The following is a 23091-nucleotide window of genomic DNA, read 5'->3' on the forward strand; positions in this document are numbered from 1 at the left end:
GAGTTAAAGAAATGTGAATTCTGGTTCTGGATTAGCACATAAATAAATAAGAGCCTTAGACAACGTATACAATTTTGAAGGGCCTCAGTTTTCTGCTGCCCTGCTAAATTAGGTCAAGAACACCTAAATTGCAGTATTTTTTTGTTGTTTTTTTTAATTTGTTTGTTTGTTGTTTAGGTAAAGGTAAAACGGAGAGAGTTCTAAAACAAAATGTGGTTTGTGAGAATTAAAAATAGTACATGAACATGCTTCAAGGAGAAACTTTCAAAAGTGGAAAAATAAGTTATGTCAAGTAGTTGATGGATTTGACCTCCAGATTGAGGAGTTTAGACTCTATCCACTAAGGAACGGAGAATTTAGGTGGTATATAAACAATAATACTTAACACCTTGACAACCTTAGACAGAATTACTTATAGGGTTGGTGCTTGTTAACTTCAGTCATTGCCACACAATTCAGTTAACTTTGTGTACATACATACACACACATTTTTATGTACTATAAAATAACACCTGTGGAGATTGAGAAGAAAAAGTTTTCATGGGTATTTCTAAACTTAATTTCTAAATAACACAGTTGGTAATGAATTATGAAGTAAATGTAATGTAAATAATAGCAAATGTTGTTTATTCAAGAGAATTATTCTAAATTAATCATGAGAAATAGAATAGTGTTTCCAAAGTGTTTTGAATATGAATACTGCTCTACTAAACTGAATTACTAATTACTTGACAAGTAATAAATGTCTATTAATATTTCAAAATGACACAAATCTTTGTTTATATCAGAAAGAATCATTTAACAATAATTTATTTTCTGAATAATTTCCAAAGAATAATCAGTAAATATGTTGCTTATGCCCTGTGGTATTGCTGACAACTTTCAAATCCTAGAGTAAGTCAGGAACCTGATTATCACATATATGGATGTATGTGGCCCATATGCACAAGGAGGACAATTTGAAAATGGGTTGGAAGAGTGCATGGATATGGTATGATTAAAATTTGGAAAAAGGAAGTTAATTTAGGTGGGAGTAAATGAGTAAAGTGACCCTTCAAAAGGGTCTGGAGCCTTGATCACATGCTTGCTGCAGTTCACAGATGGCTGCTAACACAGGTGGAAGCTACAAATACCCTCAAACCTTATGAGGCTATAAATATTATTCTACAAAACCACATTCCAAGATGTGAAACTCTGAAGTCATTTTTAAGAAGGTAAAGTATGTGACACCAAAATATACCATTCTGCTCACATTTCTTCCTCTGACAGTAGCCTCAAGAAACCTCAGAAATCAGGCCTCCTTAATGTCAGCTTCAAAGGTACGCCTGATAAAACTTTAAGCTCAATAACTTGTTGGGTAATCATTTGCTCCACAAACAGTCATTTATCACCTACTCTATCGGTTAGTGGAAGGCGTGAATAAGGAAGGAAGGAGGACATAAAAATGAACCAACAGGATCTCTGTCTTTACAGAATCTATTATTATGGTGGAGTATAAAACAGATTTTTATCTAAATGTCACTTGTATGTTGAAAAAAATGGAAAAAATTCAGAAATAAGGAGATACATGGATCAACTGCAGTATATATCTACAAGGAAATAATGTATAAAATAATTCAAATGAATTTTGCAATGAATTTTAAAGAAATGCATTACATCACTCATAAAATGTTAACCAACTGTGTCACCTTCCCTGAACAACTTAATATCTCTGTTCTTCAGTTTATTCATATGAAAAATGAGGCTAATCCTGTATGATGGTGGATCCATGTCATGATACAACTTTCAGAACAAATAGAATTTATAATACCAAGACTAAACCCTAATGAACACTGTGGACTTTGGGTGATTAAGATGTATTAATGTAGGTTCATCAGCTGTAACAAATGCACCACTCTGGTGAGGGATGTTAATAATGGAGGAGGCTGTGGGTGTTAGGAGAGGGGATATGTGGGGACTTATACTTTCTGCTTAAATTTGCTGTGAACCTAAAACTGCTCTGAAAAACAAAGTCTATTTAAAATCAAAAAAAAAAAAAAATTATAGTATTGAATTATAACCTAAAATCTAAAATAAATACCCATGAGTCCATGCTGATATAAATAAATGATTGAATCAATAAATAGAAGGACAAATAAATAGAAAGGACAAATATTTTATTACAGAAGAATTCTCAGTAACATATTAGACACTCTCCTCTTCAGTAGGTGGAGCATAGGCTTCCCTTGAGAATAGGCTGAAATTAGTGATTCACTTCCAAAGAATAAGGTATGGAAAAGGACAAATACTAGCATTGTGGAGAAATCTGGCAGGCACCATCTTAACCAAGTGATGAGGGTTAACATCACCAATAATGTCATATATCCCTGGTATGATGATAAGAACACCATGCCTCTGTGGTATTATTCACAAAAATCCATAACCCCCGTCTAAGTACAAAAACACATCAGACAGACCCACACTGGGGGACATTCCATAAAATATCTGACCACTAGTCCTCAAAAGTGTCAAGGACATGAAATACAAGGAATGAAAAGCTGTCAGACAAGAGGAGACTGAGACATGATGACTGAATGCAATGTGTTGCCCTGAATTGGATCCTGAAACAGAACAAGACGTTAGTAGAAAAGCTGGTGAAACCCAAGTTAGGTCTGTAGTTTGGTAACAGTATTATACCATTGCCAGTTTCTTAGTTTTGATAAATACGTCACAGCTATGTTTAGATGTTAACATTAAGGGATGTAAAGGATATACAGGAACTCTCTGTACTATTTTCTTAATGTTTTTCTAAGTTTATAGTTATTTCAAAAGAAAAAAAATATTTTAATGAGGATAATAAAAAGTCTTCCTTCTAGAGACCTGTGAGGATTAAATAAGTTCATATGGGTATAGCACAACTCAATAAAAATGCCAGCTACTATTAGTATTATTACTATTAACATTCTTTGCTAAAATTGTCCATGACAAATATGCATTAATTTCATAATAAAATAATTAATATATTATTATAAATGATTATTGTTGGGTGACCTTATGTCTATGAGCATATAAATACGCCAAAGTATTGATACCATACATATGTTCAAAATAGGAGTTTATCTCAAAGCACAAGCAAATGGCTAAAAGTGAAAGAAAATAAAAACCTAGGAAATCAGGCATAGTCTTATTGAATGTTTTTTCACATATTTTAAAGTGAAAAATTAAAACATTTTATCTATTTTGTGCCAAAGAAATATTAAGCATGTGGAGAAGCTAGAGGAGGTCTGTTTTGAACATCGTGGCAGTAAAAACTTAATGAAACTAAGGTCATGTTTCTGATTGTCTCAGTAGTGACGTAATACAAGTTGGAATTTTACTGGGCCGTTGCTGGCCTTCAGCAGCATCAGCAGGAGGGATGAGGAAGAAGTGAGGGCTGACACTTCAGGGAGATACAGGGGCACCTTCTCAGTTGTGAAGAATGGCTCTAGGGCTTCCCTGGTGGCGCAGTGGTTGAGAGTCCGCCTGCCGATGCAGGGGACGCGGATTCGTGCAGTCCGGGAAGATCCCACATGCCGCGGAGCGGCTGGGCCCGTGAGCCATGGCCGCTGAGCCTGTGTGTCCGGAGCCTGTGCTCCGCAACGGGAGAGGCCGCAACAGTGAGAGGCCCGTGTACCGCAAAAAAAAAAAAGAATGGCTCTAGATGGGGGTCCAATGTTTATAATGTCAGATTTGTGTGACAATTTTAGGCATAGCTGGGTAACTGTGTGGGGAGGTTGGTAGGAAGGGGTTTACATCAGTCAGATGAAACAGTATTACTGGGAGCAGGTAATAATGAAAGCACCACTATCATTACACAGTCTTATTCAGGTCAGGGACTCAAGGAGACGTAGGGAATAGGAGGATATTGTTTTTTGCCCAAGTGAGAGACCTGGGAAACGTCCATCAGGATTTCTTAAATGCTCAGCAAAGCAGGTTGGCATTCATGGAAGGATCCCGATTCTAGTATTAATGGGAAACTGAATTCCTAATCTATAAAAATAAGGTGAATACCGGTTTTAGAAATGGTCAATTTTGTAGAGAGGGAGTAGGGAATGTTGCCCCTTGTGTCTTTATAAAAGCAACCAGGGAACGTCTCTGTTATCTACATCCATTGATAACATGGTGCCACAGGTGATATAGAGGATTCTCCTACATATGTTTTACCTGTATCAGGAATGATTCTGGAATAGATTAGAATCCAGTAGTAAATTTAGCCATGGAGAATGAGCAGTGGCAAAAGTAAAGGTTCCCAGGGATTCAGTGGACTCACTAGCCACATTCTGTATTTTAATCAAGGTCTGGACAATAAGTATAAGGTTATTTTTTTAAAAAAAAATAAAAACTGTTTTGTAAAAACAAAAACAAAAACTATTTGGTGTGTCTCAGATAACTTAAATATGGCAGTGGTATCACCATCCATGAAAAGGACATTCATAGGCATTCACGGCTTTTATGGTTTTTTTTTTTTTTTTTTTTTTTTTTTTTTTTGCGGTACGCGGGCCTCTCACTGTTGTGGCCTCTCCCGTTGCGGAGCACAGGCTCCGGACACGCAGGCCCAGCGGCCATGGCTCACGGGCCCAGCCGCTCCGCGGCATGTGGGATCTTCCAGGACCAGGGCACGAACCAGCGTCCCCTGCATCGGCAGGCGGACTCTCAACCACTGCGCCACCAGGGAAGCCCTTATGTTTTATTTAAAAATAAAATTAGAATATCTTACAAAGTCTATTGGAAACTAAATGACTGGAACCCCATGCTCACTTTTCAATTGATTCTAGTGTAACCTCAAATGGGATAACTAAGAAAAGTAGGAGGATGAATTAAGGCAAAGCTGTTTCCATCATGGGTACTGAAATTCATGGCATACTCATGACTAATGATGAAATATGAAAAGCACATGTGTCTAACATGAAAATTCACAGCCACTGCTGTCATTAAAATGAATATGTTTACTCTCCATGATAGAATTATTTTATGGATGTGAACAGCCTTAGAGACAGATATGGTTGCTCATGAACACATTGTAATTTTGCTAATGTGGGATCATTCTCTCTCCCAGATTCTTCATTTATTAATTTATTCAGTTGTTTGTTCATTCATCTAACATTTGCTGTTAGTCACAATGTATTATGATGAGCATTAGAGGAACTCTAATAATGAAGATATGCCCCAGCACCCCCTAGGAGTTTGCTGTTCTGAATTAAAACATCAACCATTATGTGACATTTAGTGGCATCATTAGTAAATTGCCAGAAGCATCAGTGATTTTAATTTTTTTTATATAATGGAAATATAGGCTCAGCTGATAATCTCTTACCTACCATAAGAAGCTAACACTAACTGAGCACTTGTGAGTGTGCTGTACATGCATTACCATATATCATATAAGAGGTTAGTATCCAAAATATATAAAGACCTCAAACAACTCAGTAGCAAGAAAACCCAACAATTCAATACAAAAAAAAAAAATGTTCAGAGATTCAAAACAGACATTCCTCCAAAGAAGACATACTGATGGGCAACAGGCACACGAGAAGATGTTCAGCATAACTATAAGGGAAATGCAAATCAAAACCACGATAAGATATCACCTCACAAGTATTAGAAAGGCTATTAACAAAAAGCCAAGGAATGTTGGAGAGCACATGGGCAAAAGGGAACCCTCATACACTGTTGGTGGGAATATAAAGTGGTGCAGCCATTATGAAAATGGTATGGAAATTCCTCAAAATATTAAGAATAGAACTATCATATGTTGCAGTGTTTCCACTTTTGGCTATTAATCCAAAAAAATTTTAAAACCCCACTAATTTGAAAAGATATATAGATATATACACCCCTATATTTGTTAACAGCATTATTTATTTATAATAGACAAGATATGGAAACTACCTAAGTGACCATTGACAGATGAATTGATAAAGAAAATGTGGTACATGTATAGTGGAATTTTATTTGGCCATAAGAAACAAATAAACTCTTGCCATTTGAAACAACATGGATGGACCTTGAGGACAATATACTAAGTGAAATAAGTCAGACAAAGAAAGACAAATACCACATGATCTCTCTTATATGTGGAGTCTAAAAACAAAGAAGCAAACAAAATAAAAACAAACACGCTTATAGATACAGAGAACAGACTGGTGGTTGCCAGTGGAAGGGGGTGGGATAGGAGAACTGGGTATAGGAAGTTAATTGCAAGGTAACAAATGGTAACTAGATTTATGGTACTGATCACTTGGTAGTATATACACTACATACACTATATACAAAGTATTATGTTTACACCTGAAACTAATATGTTATATACTAATTTTACCTCAATTAACTAAAAGCAAACCAAAAAACCTCTGTTGCCAATGACCTAGTTTTGAGACCTAAGGTGGGTTACTAGCCTCCATGAGCCTTAGTTTTCTCACTTATAACACCAGAATGCTGTACCACCTCACAATGTTCATCTTTACTTTAACTGAGAAAACTTATGCAAAGCCCTTAGCAGTAAGTCAGTCACAGAATGAGTGCTCTATAAACTTTGTGTTGTGGTAACATAAGAAGCAGTGCATATTTAAATGTTCATCCATTTTTGTTAGCATATCTCTAAGATTCTAAGTCGTATGTTTTGAGAGAGCGGTTTGGTGCAGTAGACTTGGCATAAGAAACCTGGGTTCATGTTTAAGATCCTTTTTAAGTAAAATGGTTATAGTAAGATCTGCTCTACATATTGTGATGATCTAATAAAACATGTTATGGCAATAGCCATAAAAAACCTTGCAAATTAAATTTCTCACTATCATCATTATTATTATTGAACAATTGGAAACATAAATTGGAATCCATGCAATAGCCTACAAAAGGGAAAAGTTTGCTCTTAGAGTATAATTGATGTGAATAACTTCCTAGGTTAGGTAGCTGCAAACACTCAGGAAATAGTCTTGCTTTCATAAAGAGGAGACCAAAGAGGGCCATAGATGCCATGGGAAAGCCTAACATCAGCACTCCAGGGGACTCAAAAACACTGTCTATGATCTCGCGAAATCCTGAATATCAGTATGTTTCATACAGTAATGAAAAGCAAGGCTCCTACTTCTAATTTTCTTTGAAACATGTAAATCTAATTCACAGTGCACTGAGGGTAGATCAAGATGAAAAATAATTCTCTGCTCTTTCATCAGTTCTGGCACAAAGAATATAATCACTTTTAGCAAATATAAAGACAGTTTGTTTCCTGTTGCTTTTGGAAATTCTTTTGTGGGAATTCTTTTGATGAATGCTCAAGTTATTTTCTGATTGTCAAACTCCATGTGGAATTGTGTGATAGACACTTCTGCAGACATGGACAACAACAATATCTTTTTATACCAAATAAGTCTGAAAATAATAATATTTAGCTTATTCTTATAACAAGCTTTTGAAGAAAATGGTATAATTATTCCCATGTTACTGGTGACAAGTTGGTCTAAAAAGTTGCATCTGTTACACAGCTGATTAGTGGCAGAGTACAAATTCAAATCCAGGCAATTTGCCTTTAATGTCTTTGTTCTTAAACACTAGATATACTACTTGCTATAAATTCAGCATTTAAGTTTATTAGGCTCATTGCTTCATAATGTTAGCTCTATTTCACAAAAGACTAATCATAGTCTTTGGTTCAATTTCTCAACATCTCACAAATAATTGGCAAAAGCCAGGATTTACAATTGGCCTGTTGAATTCCAAATTCTGTGCATTGGTCTATTGAATTCCAAATTCTGTGCTCTCACACACATGATTCTTGGCACTGGGTATCTGACATTTAGCCACAGATTGCAACACAGGTTTCCAGGACAGTGATGTTAAAGAGAGAAGCTAGCAAATTCAGGGTGCCCACCTAATAGAGCTTGTTAGTGCCTGAAAAGGACCATTGGAAAGAAGCATAAGCCTGCCTCTGAAAAAGCTTGTTTAGCTTCTCTCTACATGCACTATGATGCTATTTAGACAGAACAGATTAGAATGTAACCCTAGTTAGCTTTAGCACACTGGAAATTAGTAAATTCTAGGTGAGTTTAATCCTATAGTAAATTAAATTGACTTGAATACACATAAATTTACTACCCTTCTTTAGAGTTTATTTTTAATTTTACTCTATCATTTTCAGTATAATGATTACTTTTATTTTGCTATATTTTGTTTAAAGCAGCACTTTGTTTCATTGGCTCTCCTGTTTTCTAACTTCATCTCTCTTAAGGAAGTCCTCCTCTGCCCACCAAGACTGGAAAACATTGCAGGACACTAACAGGAGTGTTACAGAGGGAATTTAGAAATTGGAGCTAGCGTGCACGTGAGAGGAGGCGGATAAGGTTTTCCAAGGCATTTGGGACAAAAGCCTTCTCCAGAGTCAGTAAGGACCTAATTTTCACTGGTAAACTGCAGGCCATGGGGTATATCACCGTTTTTGAACTCCCCTCCATAAATCAAAATTTATCCACACCTTCATTCATCGTCACCAACTTATCTCCCCACTCAGAAGTTGGTATGTCCCTACTCCTCTCCATGTCCAACTCTTCACCTTGTGATCATATTTATACTCCTTGATGCTTCTTCTGGAATTTTAAATCCTTATTACATATCTCTAACTTTTGTCTTCATTACCTTTTTTCATTCTTCCCTTTCTCTCTTACTAAAAAAGTACACAATGCCTTGTCATCCTACTAAGGAGCCCCCCATCCATTTGTCCACTCTCCTCTTCTTCTCAGCTAAGTTCCTTAACAAAATCATCTAGTCTTCCCACCTTCACTTCTTCACAAATTCTTCAAATTTCATGTCCTTCGCATTTCTCAAATCCACCCCTACCTCCTTTCCCACTGCTACTGTCTCATGGCTCTTACCAAGAATATTATTCTCCCAATAATTTTGTTTGCTTCTATTAGCTTGTCCTCCTAATCTTTCTCTCTGTTACTACTGGAATTATCTTCTTAAAATTGTAACCTCATCAGGTTTCCCTTGTTAAAAATCTTCTAGTAGATTCCCAGTTACTGCAAGATATATAATTAAATGAATGAATAACTTCCAGAGAGGAAAAAAGTATTGTCAACAAAATGATCATAGCAAGTTGATTAAATTCCATATAGATGTCCTTTTCTTCTGCAAGAGTTATAAGGAAATATCTCTTATAGATAGTTTTTCCTTTTTTTTTTAGGATTAAGGTTTTAGTGCATCTAAAGAGACAAAAGAAAGGTTAGATGAGAATATCTAGTGTTAAAGAAAAACTGTCCCTTGGATTGATAATCAGTGGAGGGGATACTGGGATCTGTCTTACTTATGAACAGCCAACTGGTGATGAGTTGTTGGGTTGAAGGCACCACAAAAGTCATTACTATTTGATGAGCATTCAAGAAATTGTAATGAAAATATAGGAAAAGAAAATGGAACAAGTCATCCGTTGGTTCTTCTACCATTTCTGCCGTGGAACCCAGCCACTCAGGCAGCCAGAGGAGTGCCAGTGGTCCAGCCACCCAGCACACGAAGGCCCCCAGTGCATCCAGCAGGAGCCCTCTTCACCAGGAAGCCCAAGAGGAAGGTCTGGTCTGTCAAAGGGAGTGGTGATCAAGCATCGCAAGAGGAGAGTGTTGATGGTGTCATTTAACCTTCTAATGCAAAAGTGTAGATGCAGCCAAAAAAGGTGGCTGGAACGGATGAATCGTCACCAAAAAAAAAGTGCAAAAAAAGGTAAAGAGGCTCAAGTGGCTAATCACGATAATAAAGAATATTTAGCTGCAGAAAATGGAGAAACTAAATAGGAGAGTCCATCTCCTCTGATGAAGCAGGGAGAAAGACGCCAAGTCTGATTAATAGCATGTATACCATATCATGCCAGTGGTTCCTGTCTCCCTTCTTGTACCAATCCAAGAGAGTATTTTTATCAATTATTTTTTAAATGCAAGTTTTTTAGTAGCTCTAGAAACATTTTTAAGAAGGAGGGAATCTCACCTTATCACATTTTTTTAAGTATAAATGCTTTGTTTTTAAGAGGTGAAATTATTTGCTGGTGGTGGTGGTGTTGGTGGCGGTGGTGATGTTTTTATTTGTTTGTTTTGGTACAACCAGAAAAGAGCAGCATATTGAATACGGGAGGTTTTGATTGTCTTGAGTATTAGTTTAACATCCATAGGTGGGGCAGTAGTTTTTATATCCTATAATACTCAGCATACTAAATGACAATTTGGAGTCACAGTTGTGCATTGAATATGTTTTGAACATTTTAAATTACTTCTATTCTCATGTTTTTTAGTATAGTTGTTTCCTAAAGAAAACCGCTCTTTGATCTTGGCTCTTTCTGTCAGACTTACATGTACTCTGTAACATCTTTGGTAGTGGTAGTCCAATTTCCCTAGTAACTTTGTTAATGTGCTATGAAAGATTGAAAATTTGAGTCTGTAGTGTATATTATATTAAACTGTAAATTAGTGAGAGTTACGATATAACAGTGTATCAACATTTGAAGATATTGGTACTTGATATACTCTTAAGAAAAATTTGCATACACATTTCAGGCCAGAAAGTCACTGGAATAACTGTTTAAAAAAGGATTACAACTACATGCCTTTTAAAATTTTGTTACAAACATTAAGAAATGTGTATAACCGTTAAAATCTCAATTATAAAAGAAAAAAAAGGAAAATGGAAACTGGTGGTCATTCTTAACATAAAAGATATTCAGTAGTGTTTTCTCTGAATATCAATATGTCTTCCTAGACTTATGTAAATTAACATTTCTACCAAAAATGTTTTATTCTCATTTTATTTTAATTTCAGAAGGATTAAATGAATTATATCATTTGCTAACATATGTCTTTAAAAGAAGTTCATAAAGGTATCCAACTAATCAATTTCTATAAGTAATATTCTTATTATACATGTACCAAGCATGAAGAATAAATGAAAATCTGGTTTCAGACCATTGCAGCGTGCAAATATGCACACCAATAATAGAAAGAAAGCATCAAAGGGCCCTTGTTGCTTCAATTTTTATATTTACTAGATTAACTATATATCATAATTTACAATGTTAGCTGAAAATATTTATATGCATATATAATATGTATGTTTATATAGTAACATGTGAAATATTATATAATTTTAACTTAGACTTAACTTCCTTGCCACATATATGCCATATCTGCTGGGAAGTAATTAAGCAAGCAATTATGACCTCCTAGGACCAAAAATGAAACCCAAACAAAATTTCTTAGATGTAATGTTACATTTTATACAAATGTTTTAGACTCGTGTTTTCATCTTTATTCTCACAATAATCCTGGACATACAAAGATATAAAACATATATTTTTAGTATGGAAAGAACACAAACTGGTTGGTGTTATAGATAACTAAATGGTTAGCTAAGGACAGAGAGCTGATAGAGAAACAGATCTGTCTAAAATTGAAAACCTTTAGGCTCGTTGGGAAATCTCTTCTAGAAGCAGGAAAGTGGAGGAAAAGGGCAGCCTTACTTCTTCGATTCCTTTCCTACTCCTAGAGTAAGGATTTTAATAGTTTCCAACTTTGGCTGTAAATATAAATAATCTGGGAGCTTTAAATAATCCCCCAAACTAGCCTGTACTTCTGCTGAATTATATGAAAATGTAAGTATTGACATCAGATGTAAATGATGCTTGCAATGATTAAAAAAATGCAGCCTAGGTTGAGACCCTTTGGTCTATGATGATTTCAGGTGTACTGTTCTGAGAGTCCTTAGAAATTACTTTGCAACAGATTTTTGGCAGAAAAAGTGAAATACAAATCCACCTTGCTCTAAACCTCCGGGAACCAAGCAGAATGCAATTTTCACTTGGATGCCTTCAAGCTCCTGAATAGGGCCACTGTTGCCTGCTGCCCTAAAATGACTTTGGCATTTCTACCAAACTGGAAAAAAAAAAAATTAGCAAATCATCCTTGCCCAATTAAGTTGATGCCATGGTTGTGACCTTTACCAATGTCAACTGCAGCTAAATCCAAGGCAGTGAGTTGCATGGAAAGAAAAACAAAGATAGAAGATGGTGACTGCCTGGGGTGGGAATGAAATAATGAGCTTTCGTAACACAATTTCATCATTTTTTAAATCTACACTACTTTTCTGAATTGCTTCTCATTTCTGCTCTCTTTCAATTTTCTCCTTTCTTTACAGCATTTACAATTGTGATCACTGACATTAAATGTATTGTGAGGATTCATCCATACTTTTATGCTAAAAAAGCTGTAGTTGTACTTATTTGAATAAATGTGTTCTTACGTCTGCACAATAGTTTTTGTTTTAATTAATATCCTACCAGAAACCTTCTTTAAATCTTCTCAAAGTGTTATCCTCATCTCCAGATACAGTACTTACGAATTCATATACTTATTGACTGTTTCTCAGTGTCAGACACTACTACATATGCTAAATGCTGTATGTTAATTTTCTTATTTAATCTTCCCAACAGTTCTGTAAGGTTGGTGCTGTTATTGTCTTCATTTTATACATATGGAAGCTTAGTCTCAGAGAGGTTGAGTTGATCAAGATTTCAAAATTAGAAAGTTGTAGAAAAAATATGTTTACTTAGTCTGACTAGTGAATCTTCTCTCTCTAGTGAATCTTATCTCTCTCTCTAAATTATTTTTCCTTGTATTTATATTCATTATACACGATTTCTTGGATGTAAATGAAAAGCACAGCCTAATTACATAGGCAGAAGTCCCTCTGGGCCCTCAAGAGTCTTGGCTGGAACACTTGGGACAGAAACACAAGCCTTTTCTATTTTTATAGTTCCCTGCCCTGATGTGGTGACTGGTGAGTTTCAGCCCAGGAAGCAGATGACCCCGTGGTGGGAGGGGAGAACAACTCAGCCATCTCCCTAAGCCATAAGACCTGTGGGAGCCTGGTGCAGGCAGCAGCCACATCCTCTCTCCTGAGGCCCCTGTCCCAGTAGAGGGACCAAGGCAGGGAGGAGCAGAGACCCAGCCAGCTGAGCTTAGGTTCCTCTGCATCCTGTCCTGCAGAGATACCAGCCCTGAGGGGGAAGAGGAGAGAGGAAGGGAGGAGCCTGGCAACTGGCTTTGTCCAGCATTTTTCTCATCTTGTTTAATCCTCCCAGTACATATGAGCAGTGAATATCATCACACTGGTGTATAGAGTGAATCCCAGCTCTTAAACCCTCTATCATGCAGCTGTAAACACCAACAACATTGCTGTATTAATAATTCATAGTTTTCACCTAAAAGGGTAGACCTCTCAGTAATACATTTCCTGTTCTTCCTCTTACATTTATATAATTTCTAAGTTATATAAAGTCACATTTAACATTTTATAATAAAGTGAATATAATTAAGTAAAACAGTACAATGGATATATAAAAATTATTAGTTTTCCAGAATGTGCCATTAATTGAACAAGATTTTTTAATTAGTTTCCCTTTTCTGGACACTTACTATGCATTTAGCTCTACTACACAAACAGTACAAGTCAAAGATAAATTAATATGTTGATCAAGTATTATTTGTGTATTATCAATGATGCCCAGTAGGCCCATCTTAAAGGCTTAACACACACACACACACACACACAGGAGCATGTCATTCACTAACTCTGGGGGTTAGGAGGACCTTGATTTGTAGTGTTTGCCAATTTCTATAGTATAAATACTACCAACTTCAATCTACCAAGGTGATATCAATGAACATGAAGGTAGACAGAGATACCAGTAGAATACCATTATATGGTATTTCCACTACATGGATCCCAAAGACATAATATCTTCAAGACATAGAATCTTCAGAGATAATAGCATGATATAGTATATTTGATATTTACATTTGCTTTTAGTATGATTTCCTTAATTTTAAGTGTATATAATTAATATTTAATAGTAACTTTAAGAGCTGACTAGTAAATTCCGAAAATGTAACAGCTAGCTTTTATAAGTGTGTATGAGCCATCTCCAGCAGACCACTGGAGTATTCACCACTCTAAATATATACAATGACATGCATATTCTGCTTTTTTGTACTGGTAAAACAAGCAGGGAAAAGTCATGGTTCTCAGCTCAAATATACAATAAAGAGTAACTCAAAAAAAGATAACGGGAAGGGGTACACTTTTACCATAAGCATTTCATCTATTATACTATACATAAAACCATTTAAATTATTCCTCTTGTCTGGTGTCCTTTGTGATCCTCATATCTTTTTATTCTACATTGTCTCATCAGGAAATTTAATCTATTTCCAACATTTAGTTGCTGTCTATGGTGATGATGCCAAATCCTTTACCTCCACTCAGATATTGTCCCTCAGTTCCAGATTTAAATGTATAAACACCTATTGGATATGGACACTTGATTGTGTGAAAGGTGTCTAATACTTAGCGTGTTGTAAAACAAACCAGTTTGGGTTCTGCCTAAAAAAGCTCCTCTTGTCTTTTGTATTCACGGCGAACAAACGTAAACACTGAGAATTATTCTTGATTTTCTCTCTTCATGCATCTCACTTAATCACTAGGTCACTGCAGTTCTATGCCTCAATTACATTTGGAATCCCATTTCCACTTCTGCACCATAGATCAGGTCACTGTCATCTGCCTGGATCAGTGAAATTGTCAGTGGTTTGCTTGTTTCTACTCCAGTTAGAGTCATTTTATACAAAATAATTAAATCAGATCTCCTAGCTCATATCTTTGCTCTTTACCTCTCCGTTGGAACAGTATTTTATACATAATAAAATATATAATCTTATAACAAAGACATCATCTCATGTGCATTTGGATCCAGGTATCTCCTTAGTCTTTATCTTTAATCAAAGCTATTTGGAATATGGAAATCCGAATACAAACTATGTGACAGACAAGGGATTAGTCTTCAACATTTACAAACAGCTTTTGCAGCTTAATATCACCAAAACAAACAACCCAATCAAAAAAAAAGACCTAAACAGACATTTCTCCAAAGAAGACATACAGATGGCCAAGAGGCACATGAAAAGATGTTCAACATTGCTAATTATTAGAGAAATGCAAATGAAAACTATTGATACAATGAGATATCACCTTACACCAGTCAGAATGGCTATCGTCAAAAAATCCACACTGGAGAGGGTGTGGAGAGAAGGGAACCCTCCTACACTGTTGGTGGGAATGTAAATTGGTGCAGCCACCATGGAGAACAGTATGGAGGGTCCTTAAGAAACTAAAAATAGCACTACCATAAGATCCTACAATCCCACTCCTGGGCATATACCTGGAGAAAAACATGGTCTGAAACGATACACGCACCCCAATGTTCATTGCAGTGCTGTTACAATAGCAAAGACATGGAAGAAACCTAAATGTCCATCAATAGAAGAATGGATAAAGAAGATGTGGTACATATATATAATAGAATATTTCTCAGCCATTAAAAAGAATGAAATAATGCCATTTGCAGCAACATGGATGGACCTAGAAATCGTCATACTGAGTGAAGTAAGTCAGACAGTGAAAGAGAAATAGCATATGATATTGCTAATATGCAGACTCTTTAAAAAATGATACAAATTAACTTATTTACAAAATAGAAACAGACTCACAGACTTAGAGAATGAACTTATGGTTACTGGGGGGAAGCATGGTGGGGGAGGGATAGTTATGGAGTTTGGGATTGAGATGTACACACTGCTATGTTTAAAATGGATAACCAACAAGGACCTACTGTATAGCACAGGGAACTCTGCTCAATATTAACATTGTTAATCAACCGTACACCATATAAAAATGAAAATTAAAATAAAAAGTTAAAAAAAAAACAAATACAAAAAAATGACCTGATCTACTACATACCCTTTGCATAGTTTCCTTGTTTTCTCTTTATAGAAAATTAGGCTACAGTTTCCAAGAGGTCAGGGTTGTGTCCTTTCAAGTTTGTGTCTACAGTGATGAGCATAGTCCTTACATACAGATGGAAAACAATTTAGCTGAATACGTGGCACTTAATGAGCAATCTATATTTATTTTCTAACTTCTAAGGAAAATGTCCAATGAGAAGAGGGACACTGATGTGGATTGAATGTGTCCTCCAAAATCTTATGTTGAAGCCCTGACCTCCAGTGTAATGGTATTGGGAGATGGGGCCTTCTGGAGGTAATTAGATTAAGTCATGAAGGTAGGGCCCTCATGGTGGGATTAGTTCCCTTATAAAGAAGAGAGAGACAGAGATCCATCTTTCTTTCTGTGCAAACACTCCTAGAGAAGCCCATATGAGCACACAGCTAGAAGGCAGCTGTTTACAATCCAGGAAGAGGGCCCTCATAAAGAAATGAACAAGGCAGCACCCTGATCTTGGGCTTCACAGCCTCCAAAACTGTGAGAAATGAAGGTATGTTGTTGAAGTCACCTAGTCCATCACATTTTGTTATAGCAACCTGAGCTGACTAAAACAGAAATGCAGCAAGTGACGTTTCAAGTGAATTCTCTGGCAACGTTGCTTTGGATACTCAATAACGTAGAGCAAATCCATGAGCTAAGCACAGCCATCTCCCTTAAGGGGAGAGAAGTATGCAGCCATCACTGTATTCAAGGTATGACCAAGAGCCACGCAGAATAAACACTGTGCTCTTAGAACACTGAGAATAGAAAAAATAATTCTAACTAGGAGGGCAAGAAAAAATTCACTTGAATCATAGAGTAGGCATGACAGCAATGGAGAATGCAGTGAAGGAACGGAGGCTGAAAAACCTGATTGAGTTTCCTCAGCAGAAACTTAAGCTGTAGGACTAAAAGATTATGTAGCAGACATGCTCTAGAATTTAAAAAAAATTACCAACATGTAAATTATTTTTTAAATTTTCATCAATAAATTCTCATAATATTGAACTGCCTACCTAATGAAATTTGTGACTTTTAAAATCCACAGTGAATATATATATAATTTATATGTATACATGTGTATGTACATATGTATTCATATACACACACATGCATGATGCAATAAAAAAATCTGTCTGCATTATCCAATCTTCTGGAAGAGAAAATCAAAATAAAATGACATTTTGGGGGCTATATTGCTTTTTTCCAAATGTAGGTTGAAAATTGCTTACTTGGATGTGTTTCACAGATTTCAGGAAAAACCATTCAAATACCCCTCTCCCTTCAAAGAAGAGGTGAAGATTTTAAAGAAATGTAGATGAGAATAGCCATATATCATGGAAAATAAGAAAAACTATGATTTGTAATGCTCATGTCACAATGCTCTGAAATAGGCATTGAGGAAACTGAGTCACAGAGAGGTTAAGTGATGTACTCACACACACTCCCAGTCAGCTCCCAGTTAGGTACATAATATCACTGTGGCTATAATTAGCCAACTCTGAAGACTTAGCAGTTAAATGTCCTCATTTAAAAGTTATGTTTTTGGTATTCAGAGAAAAATTGTTTCATGACTGAAAAGTTTGCTTCTTTTACATACACCCTTATCACATTTTATTATTCAGGATTTTTCAAATATTATCTGTGAGGTGCCTGCATAGAGATTCAAAACCCAAGTATACATAAAATATAATTTCCACCACTATCGAAAAGATAAAGACTATGAGCAAAACATAAATGCCAGAGAAGCTTTTAATGCTAATCTGTAAAATGAAATGCTCTACAGTGCATCAACTTAGATTTATTGAACTTTATCTCAAACATTTTGGATTCTGTTATTATTTTTTGAAAAATGAGCAATCTCTAAGACACGTGCATCTAAATGCTTCCTATGTTTTCCTGTGATAAGCCAAGAGAAATAATAAATATTTATTATTTATCTCAATGACAGGACATATGTTTATTAATAGTAAATCAGTTAAAGTAACAATCAGTAATTTCCTCTACACATTCAGGGGCATAAAGAGCCCAGTTTTACTAATGGGCTTACATAAATGTATTTTGAGCTGGAGACAAGTGTAATGTGCCCATAACATGACAAAGCTGCTTTTCCCAAAGTCACTGGACTTAATAAGGGTGAATCTTTGCTCCTCCCTTAGACTAACATGAAGTGGAGGCAGTATGTGGCTTCCTGGCAGGTGGGGGAGATTGTGTGGGTAGCTGTGCATTCAACCAATGACCCGTTTCAATAAATTTACCCAGGATTTTTCCTAAACATAAATAAAATACATTATTAATGCAACTTTCTTCCCTGAGTTTGGTTGAATTAAAAAAATACTGTAGACCTAGAGTTTTCAAAGGAGGTTCAGAAAGATATAAAGGAGAAAAATATTGGCCTAAAATTTTTTGAGATCCTTCAGGACGTAATAAAAACCAAGAGAATAATATGAAATGGAAATACATATTTTAAAATGATTTTGACAGAAAAATGGGATTATACAGATTAATGTGTCATCGAGAAATCGACCAGTTACAGACAAAAACAGAACATTAGAAAATGTATTTTGTTTTACTTAACTTTGACTCTTCATCCTGAAAATAGTATTTCCCTAATCTACAATTTGTCCATATCCCCTTTCATCCAAATGTAAGGAATCACAGAAACAAGCAGTAAGAAAGCCCCAGATGTAATGCATCATTAGGTACTTGTAACAGTGGTTCTCAGGGTTTTTTGCCCACCCTCCCCCAGTCCACTGGAGATTTGCTTTAGAAGTTGGACTGGTATCTATAACATTTCTTTTAATAGCAAGTGATCCTGAGGCACGTAATAAGAGAACCATCACTTTCAAGTATACTGCCTGAAACTAACTCCTTTCTGCAATAACTATTTCAGTTTACCAAGATTTATTTAAATGTAGAGCCTGCAGATTGAAGGTTCTGATGATTGAAACAAAAGCAGAACTGAAGGCTTCCCTGGTGGCGCAGTGCTTAAGAGTCCGCCTGCCAATGCAGGGGACACGGGTTCGTGCCCTGGTCCAGGAAGATCCCACACGCAGCGGAGCGTGCTGGGCCCCTGAGCCATGGCCGCTGAGCCTGCGCGTCCAGAGCCTGTGCTCCGCAACGGGAGAGGCCACAGCAGTGAGAGGCCCGCATACCGCAAACAAACAAACAAACAAGAAAACAAAAGCAGAACTGAAAGGCCTCCTTTGTCCTGTCTAAAGTAGGGTGGTGGTAGGGATTTGCAAGGAAGATTTGCTTAAGTCAGTTGATCTCAAAATCCCCTAAGGAGCTCTTAAAAACTAATGATGACTGGAACCAAACCAGAAAGAAGTTGTTTTAACAGGTCCAGGGTGAGTCCCAAGTATTAGGATTTTTTTTTAAAGACACATCCCAAGTGATTCTAATGTACAGGCAATGTTGAGAACTACAGACTTAATTTCTGAAAAACGTATCCACTTTTGTAAGGATTGTGGTTATACCTTAGGAGAAAGTATTTTCCATATTAGACCTCTGGTGTATACTGGAATGTAATACAAGATATTTTCTTTTAACTATTGTAAAATAATAATAATCCTGCCTAAGAAACAGCTGGCTTTCTACTAAAGAAAAGTTGTTTTCCAACATTCTCCAAGTGACTATGAAGACTTTACAAACTGGGTTACTATCTCCCATTTACTTCCTGATTTTTCAATGAATCTGATATCTTACTTGGATTCACTTTGATGATAATACAGAATGAAGTAAAGTGAGTACCTTACTCGATTTTACTTTTCAAAGCACAAATAAAGTGTACCTTGCTTCTTGTCCTTGCATCTGCAATCTTAGTGTCATTTGGCATGGATGGAATTGATATCCGAGTTGGACTAGGCTTGAAGAGATTCAAAGGGGGAGGAGGTTGATCATGGAAAACAGCTGAGAGGCAGAGTTGTACCGTCTCTTTCATTGCTTTCAGCTGCGAAGCCTATGAAAACAAGAGAGATCACAACACAATGTTTTCATGTGGTTCTGGTCATCATTTACCTGATTAGATTCTCCCTTTCCTCCTAGCCTACACTTGTTCCCTACACAAACACGTATTAATTTTCAAACACAATTGCCTAACATAAATTCCATTATGATGTGCCATTTAATACACACTCAGTCTGTTTTTTAGGAGCTAATGTGTTTCATGATATATTTTGAACACTGGAATTCAGAGACATATCTTACATTTTCCCCTTGAATTGACATGATTTCAATCATGATACTTTGCTGGCAAGGAAATATACTCTAGGGTCACTTTAAAGTGGAACGTGTCCTTCTTAGAAACCTGCCATCTTTCTATTAGCAACAACCTTTTTTATTACAAATCACTCCTCTTGTGATGTAGGCTTCTGTGTTTCTCAGATAGGCCTGTACCTCCACTCAATTTCTGATACAACTCTTATTTCCTCTGGGCCCTGTTAAGTGGTAGGAGTTATTTGGATGTGATTGTAAGTGACAATATCAACATTTTCTGTTAACATAGTATATCATAATATTCTAAGCACTTTCACAAAATATAACTTTATGCTTTCAAACATCTGTGAAACTGGCATTATTATTTCTTTTTCACTATAAAGGAAACTTTTCTTAATTTTTTAAAAAATTTTATATTGGAGTATAGTTGACTTACAATGTTTTAGTTTCAGGTGTACAGCAAAGTGATTCAGTTATACATATACATATATCCATTCTTTTTTAGATTCTTTCCCCATATAGGTCATTACAGAGTATTGAGTAGTGTTCCCTGTGCTATACAGGAGATCCTTGCTGATTGTCTACTTTATATACAGTAGTGTATATATGTTAATTCCAACCTCCTAATTTATCCCTTCCCCCACCTTTCCCCTTTGGTAACCATAAGTTTGTTTTCTAAGTTTGTGAGTCTGTTTTTATTTTGTAAATAAGTTCATTTTATCATTTTTTTAGATTTCACATATAAGTAATATCATATGGTATTTGTCTTTCTCTCTCTGATTTACTTCACTTAGCATGATAATCTCTAGGTCCATCCACGTTGCTGCAAATGGCATCATTTCATTCTTTTTTTGGCCGAGTAACATTTCATTGTATATATGTACCACATCTCTTTATCCATTCCTCTGTCAATGGACTTTTAGGTTGCTTCCATGTCTTGGCTATTGTAAATAGTGCTGCACTGAACACTGGGGTGCATGCAACTTTTCGAATTACGGTTTTCTCCAGATATATGCCCAGGAGTGGGATTGCAGGATATGGTAGTTCTATGTTTAGTTTTTAAAGGAACCTCCATACTGTTCTCCATAGTGTTTGTACCAATTTACATTCCCACCAACAGTGTAGGGGGGTTCCCTTTTCTCCACACCCTCTCCAGCATTTATTGCAGACTATTTTTTCTTTAGGTTTACATTCCAAGGCAGACAACCATCTCTAACGTCCATCTAACCCCCAAATCCCACTGCTAAAAATATTTTTAATTGTTAACAAGGTTTAAAAATGATACAAAATTGAGTAAAAATGACAGAGACATCCCCAGATGCAAAAATGAAGAGAGACATACAACCTTGGGAAAATCTCATGGTAACTCAGTGGTAACTGGGGACATGCATAGACCCTAGTAAGACAATAACACATAAACATCCACTTGAAGATATGAAATATGGTCTTTGGGGTGAGAGAGATGAAGACAGAGATTAGGTGCTAAAGCCATATCCCTGGACAAACTGGCATATGTGGAGTTTACCCTTTCACTGTACCCATGGACCAATGAAGCAGCAAAGTCTGTTGTCTCTTCCTGTGAAAGTAATATACTCCCAACAAAACTACTGCCTTTTATATATGATATCAAGAATACACCTGCATATTGCATCCCATCCTATTTCTTGTCTCCTATAAAGCCCTTGTGGTCAATTTCTTGAGAGTAGTGACTATGACTTTGATCCTTACCAATGCCCACCTCTGTGTTTTCTACTCATAAGTGGTATAAAATTTATCCTTAAGATGAGATTGTCTATTGCTAGAATAGCAGTTAAAGAAATCTCTCTCTGGTCATATCAAGAGATTTTTTTAAAAGGCAACAGTAAGAGCAGCAACTGGCAATATATAAGCAGTAGGACAAACAAGTACCTCCTTCTCATTAATCTTGCCCTGTCAAGTTGTCCAGGACAAAATAAAAATCTGATAAGAACTAGAATGGAGGGGCTTTGTTAAGTGGATGAGAAGGAGCTAAGCTGAATGGTAACCTTATATTCAAAATGGTCCCTTTTATTTGCTTGCCTGAGTTGCTAGATTCTTGCCCTTTCCCCACTTAATTACTTTCTATGATTGATCCTGTTTGTTTCCTTCATACAATTTATCATTAATTTTAATTTATATGTATACACATATGTATAAGTTGCCTATTTTGTTCAGAACTGTATAGCTAGCACATAACACAATCCCTGACACATTAGAAGGAACACACACAAAAAAGCTTTTTGAATAAATGACTTAGGTGAAAATGTTGTTTCTCTTTTGTCAGGGAAAGAAATTGACAAGCTATATCAGTAAAAATAAATGAAGTAATGGCTCAGATTTCCCTTCCTATTGATTCTTTGTTATAATCTTGGATGACCCTTCCCTTCTCTCACTACAGAATAAGAGATCATGGCACTGGGTACTTTGTCAGGAGTGAAATATTCCAGATGGCATTGAACAATTTAAATATATTTTGTTTTCTTATATTATCATTAGACAATGGAAATAGAGCTAACGTGACGAGGTCAGGCAGGTCTTGGCCAGCACTCAAAGCTAACATGGCTTTGAAATGTAGCTTTTCAATGCTTAGATAATGCAGGAAGTAATGATAGTTATTTTTCACTGCATTCTTATCATGGCTCCTCTTACAGTATATATGTAAAAGTTGGATCTATAACAGTCACAAAGTATATGTTGACATAATATACAAATTCCTGAGTAATGGCTGAACTTGGATGCCGAAAATAAATAATGAACAGCATCAAGCTAATAGTTCATTTTCAGTAAATATTGTTTAGGCAAGACAAATTTTCCAATGGAACAGTCAATGGGATAGGCATATATGCTACAATTTTAATCATCTGAACTTGGTGCAATCATCTCTTCTGCTCCTACAGGGCTCCTGACATTCTCAGGGTCACCTTGGACGGTAGTGTCAACAACACATAGATATAACCTCCAACTCCTCACCTTTCATATCCACTGCAGTGT

At 36.1% G+C, this 23091-nt stretch overlaps 1 protein-coding gene across 5 annotated transcripts in view; it reads right to left on the bottom strand.

The window, feature by feature from the left end:
* LUZP2 (leucine zipper protein 2) overlaps positions 1–23091 on the bottom strand; it is a 512515-nt gene that overhangs the window by 22122 nt on the left and 467302 nt on the right. For all 5 annotated transcript variants that reach the window (XM_079930100.1, XM_079930101.1, XM_079930103.1 and 2 more), the window contains one exon: positions 19658–19825. In XM_079930100.1, coding sequence (XP_079786226.1) covers positions 19658–19825 — 168 coding nt within the window. The remainder of the gene's footprint in view (positions 1–19657; positions 19826–23091) is intronic.

This window comes from Stenella coeruleoalba (genome assembly GCF_951394435.1).
Source record: "Stenella coeruleoalba genome assembly, chromosome: 8".
Classification (NCBI taxonomy): domain Eukaryota; kingdom Metazoa; phylum Chordata; class Mammalia; order Artiodactyla; family Delphinidae; genus Stenella; species Stenella coeruleoalba.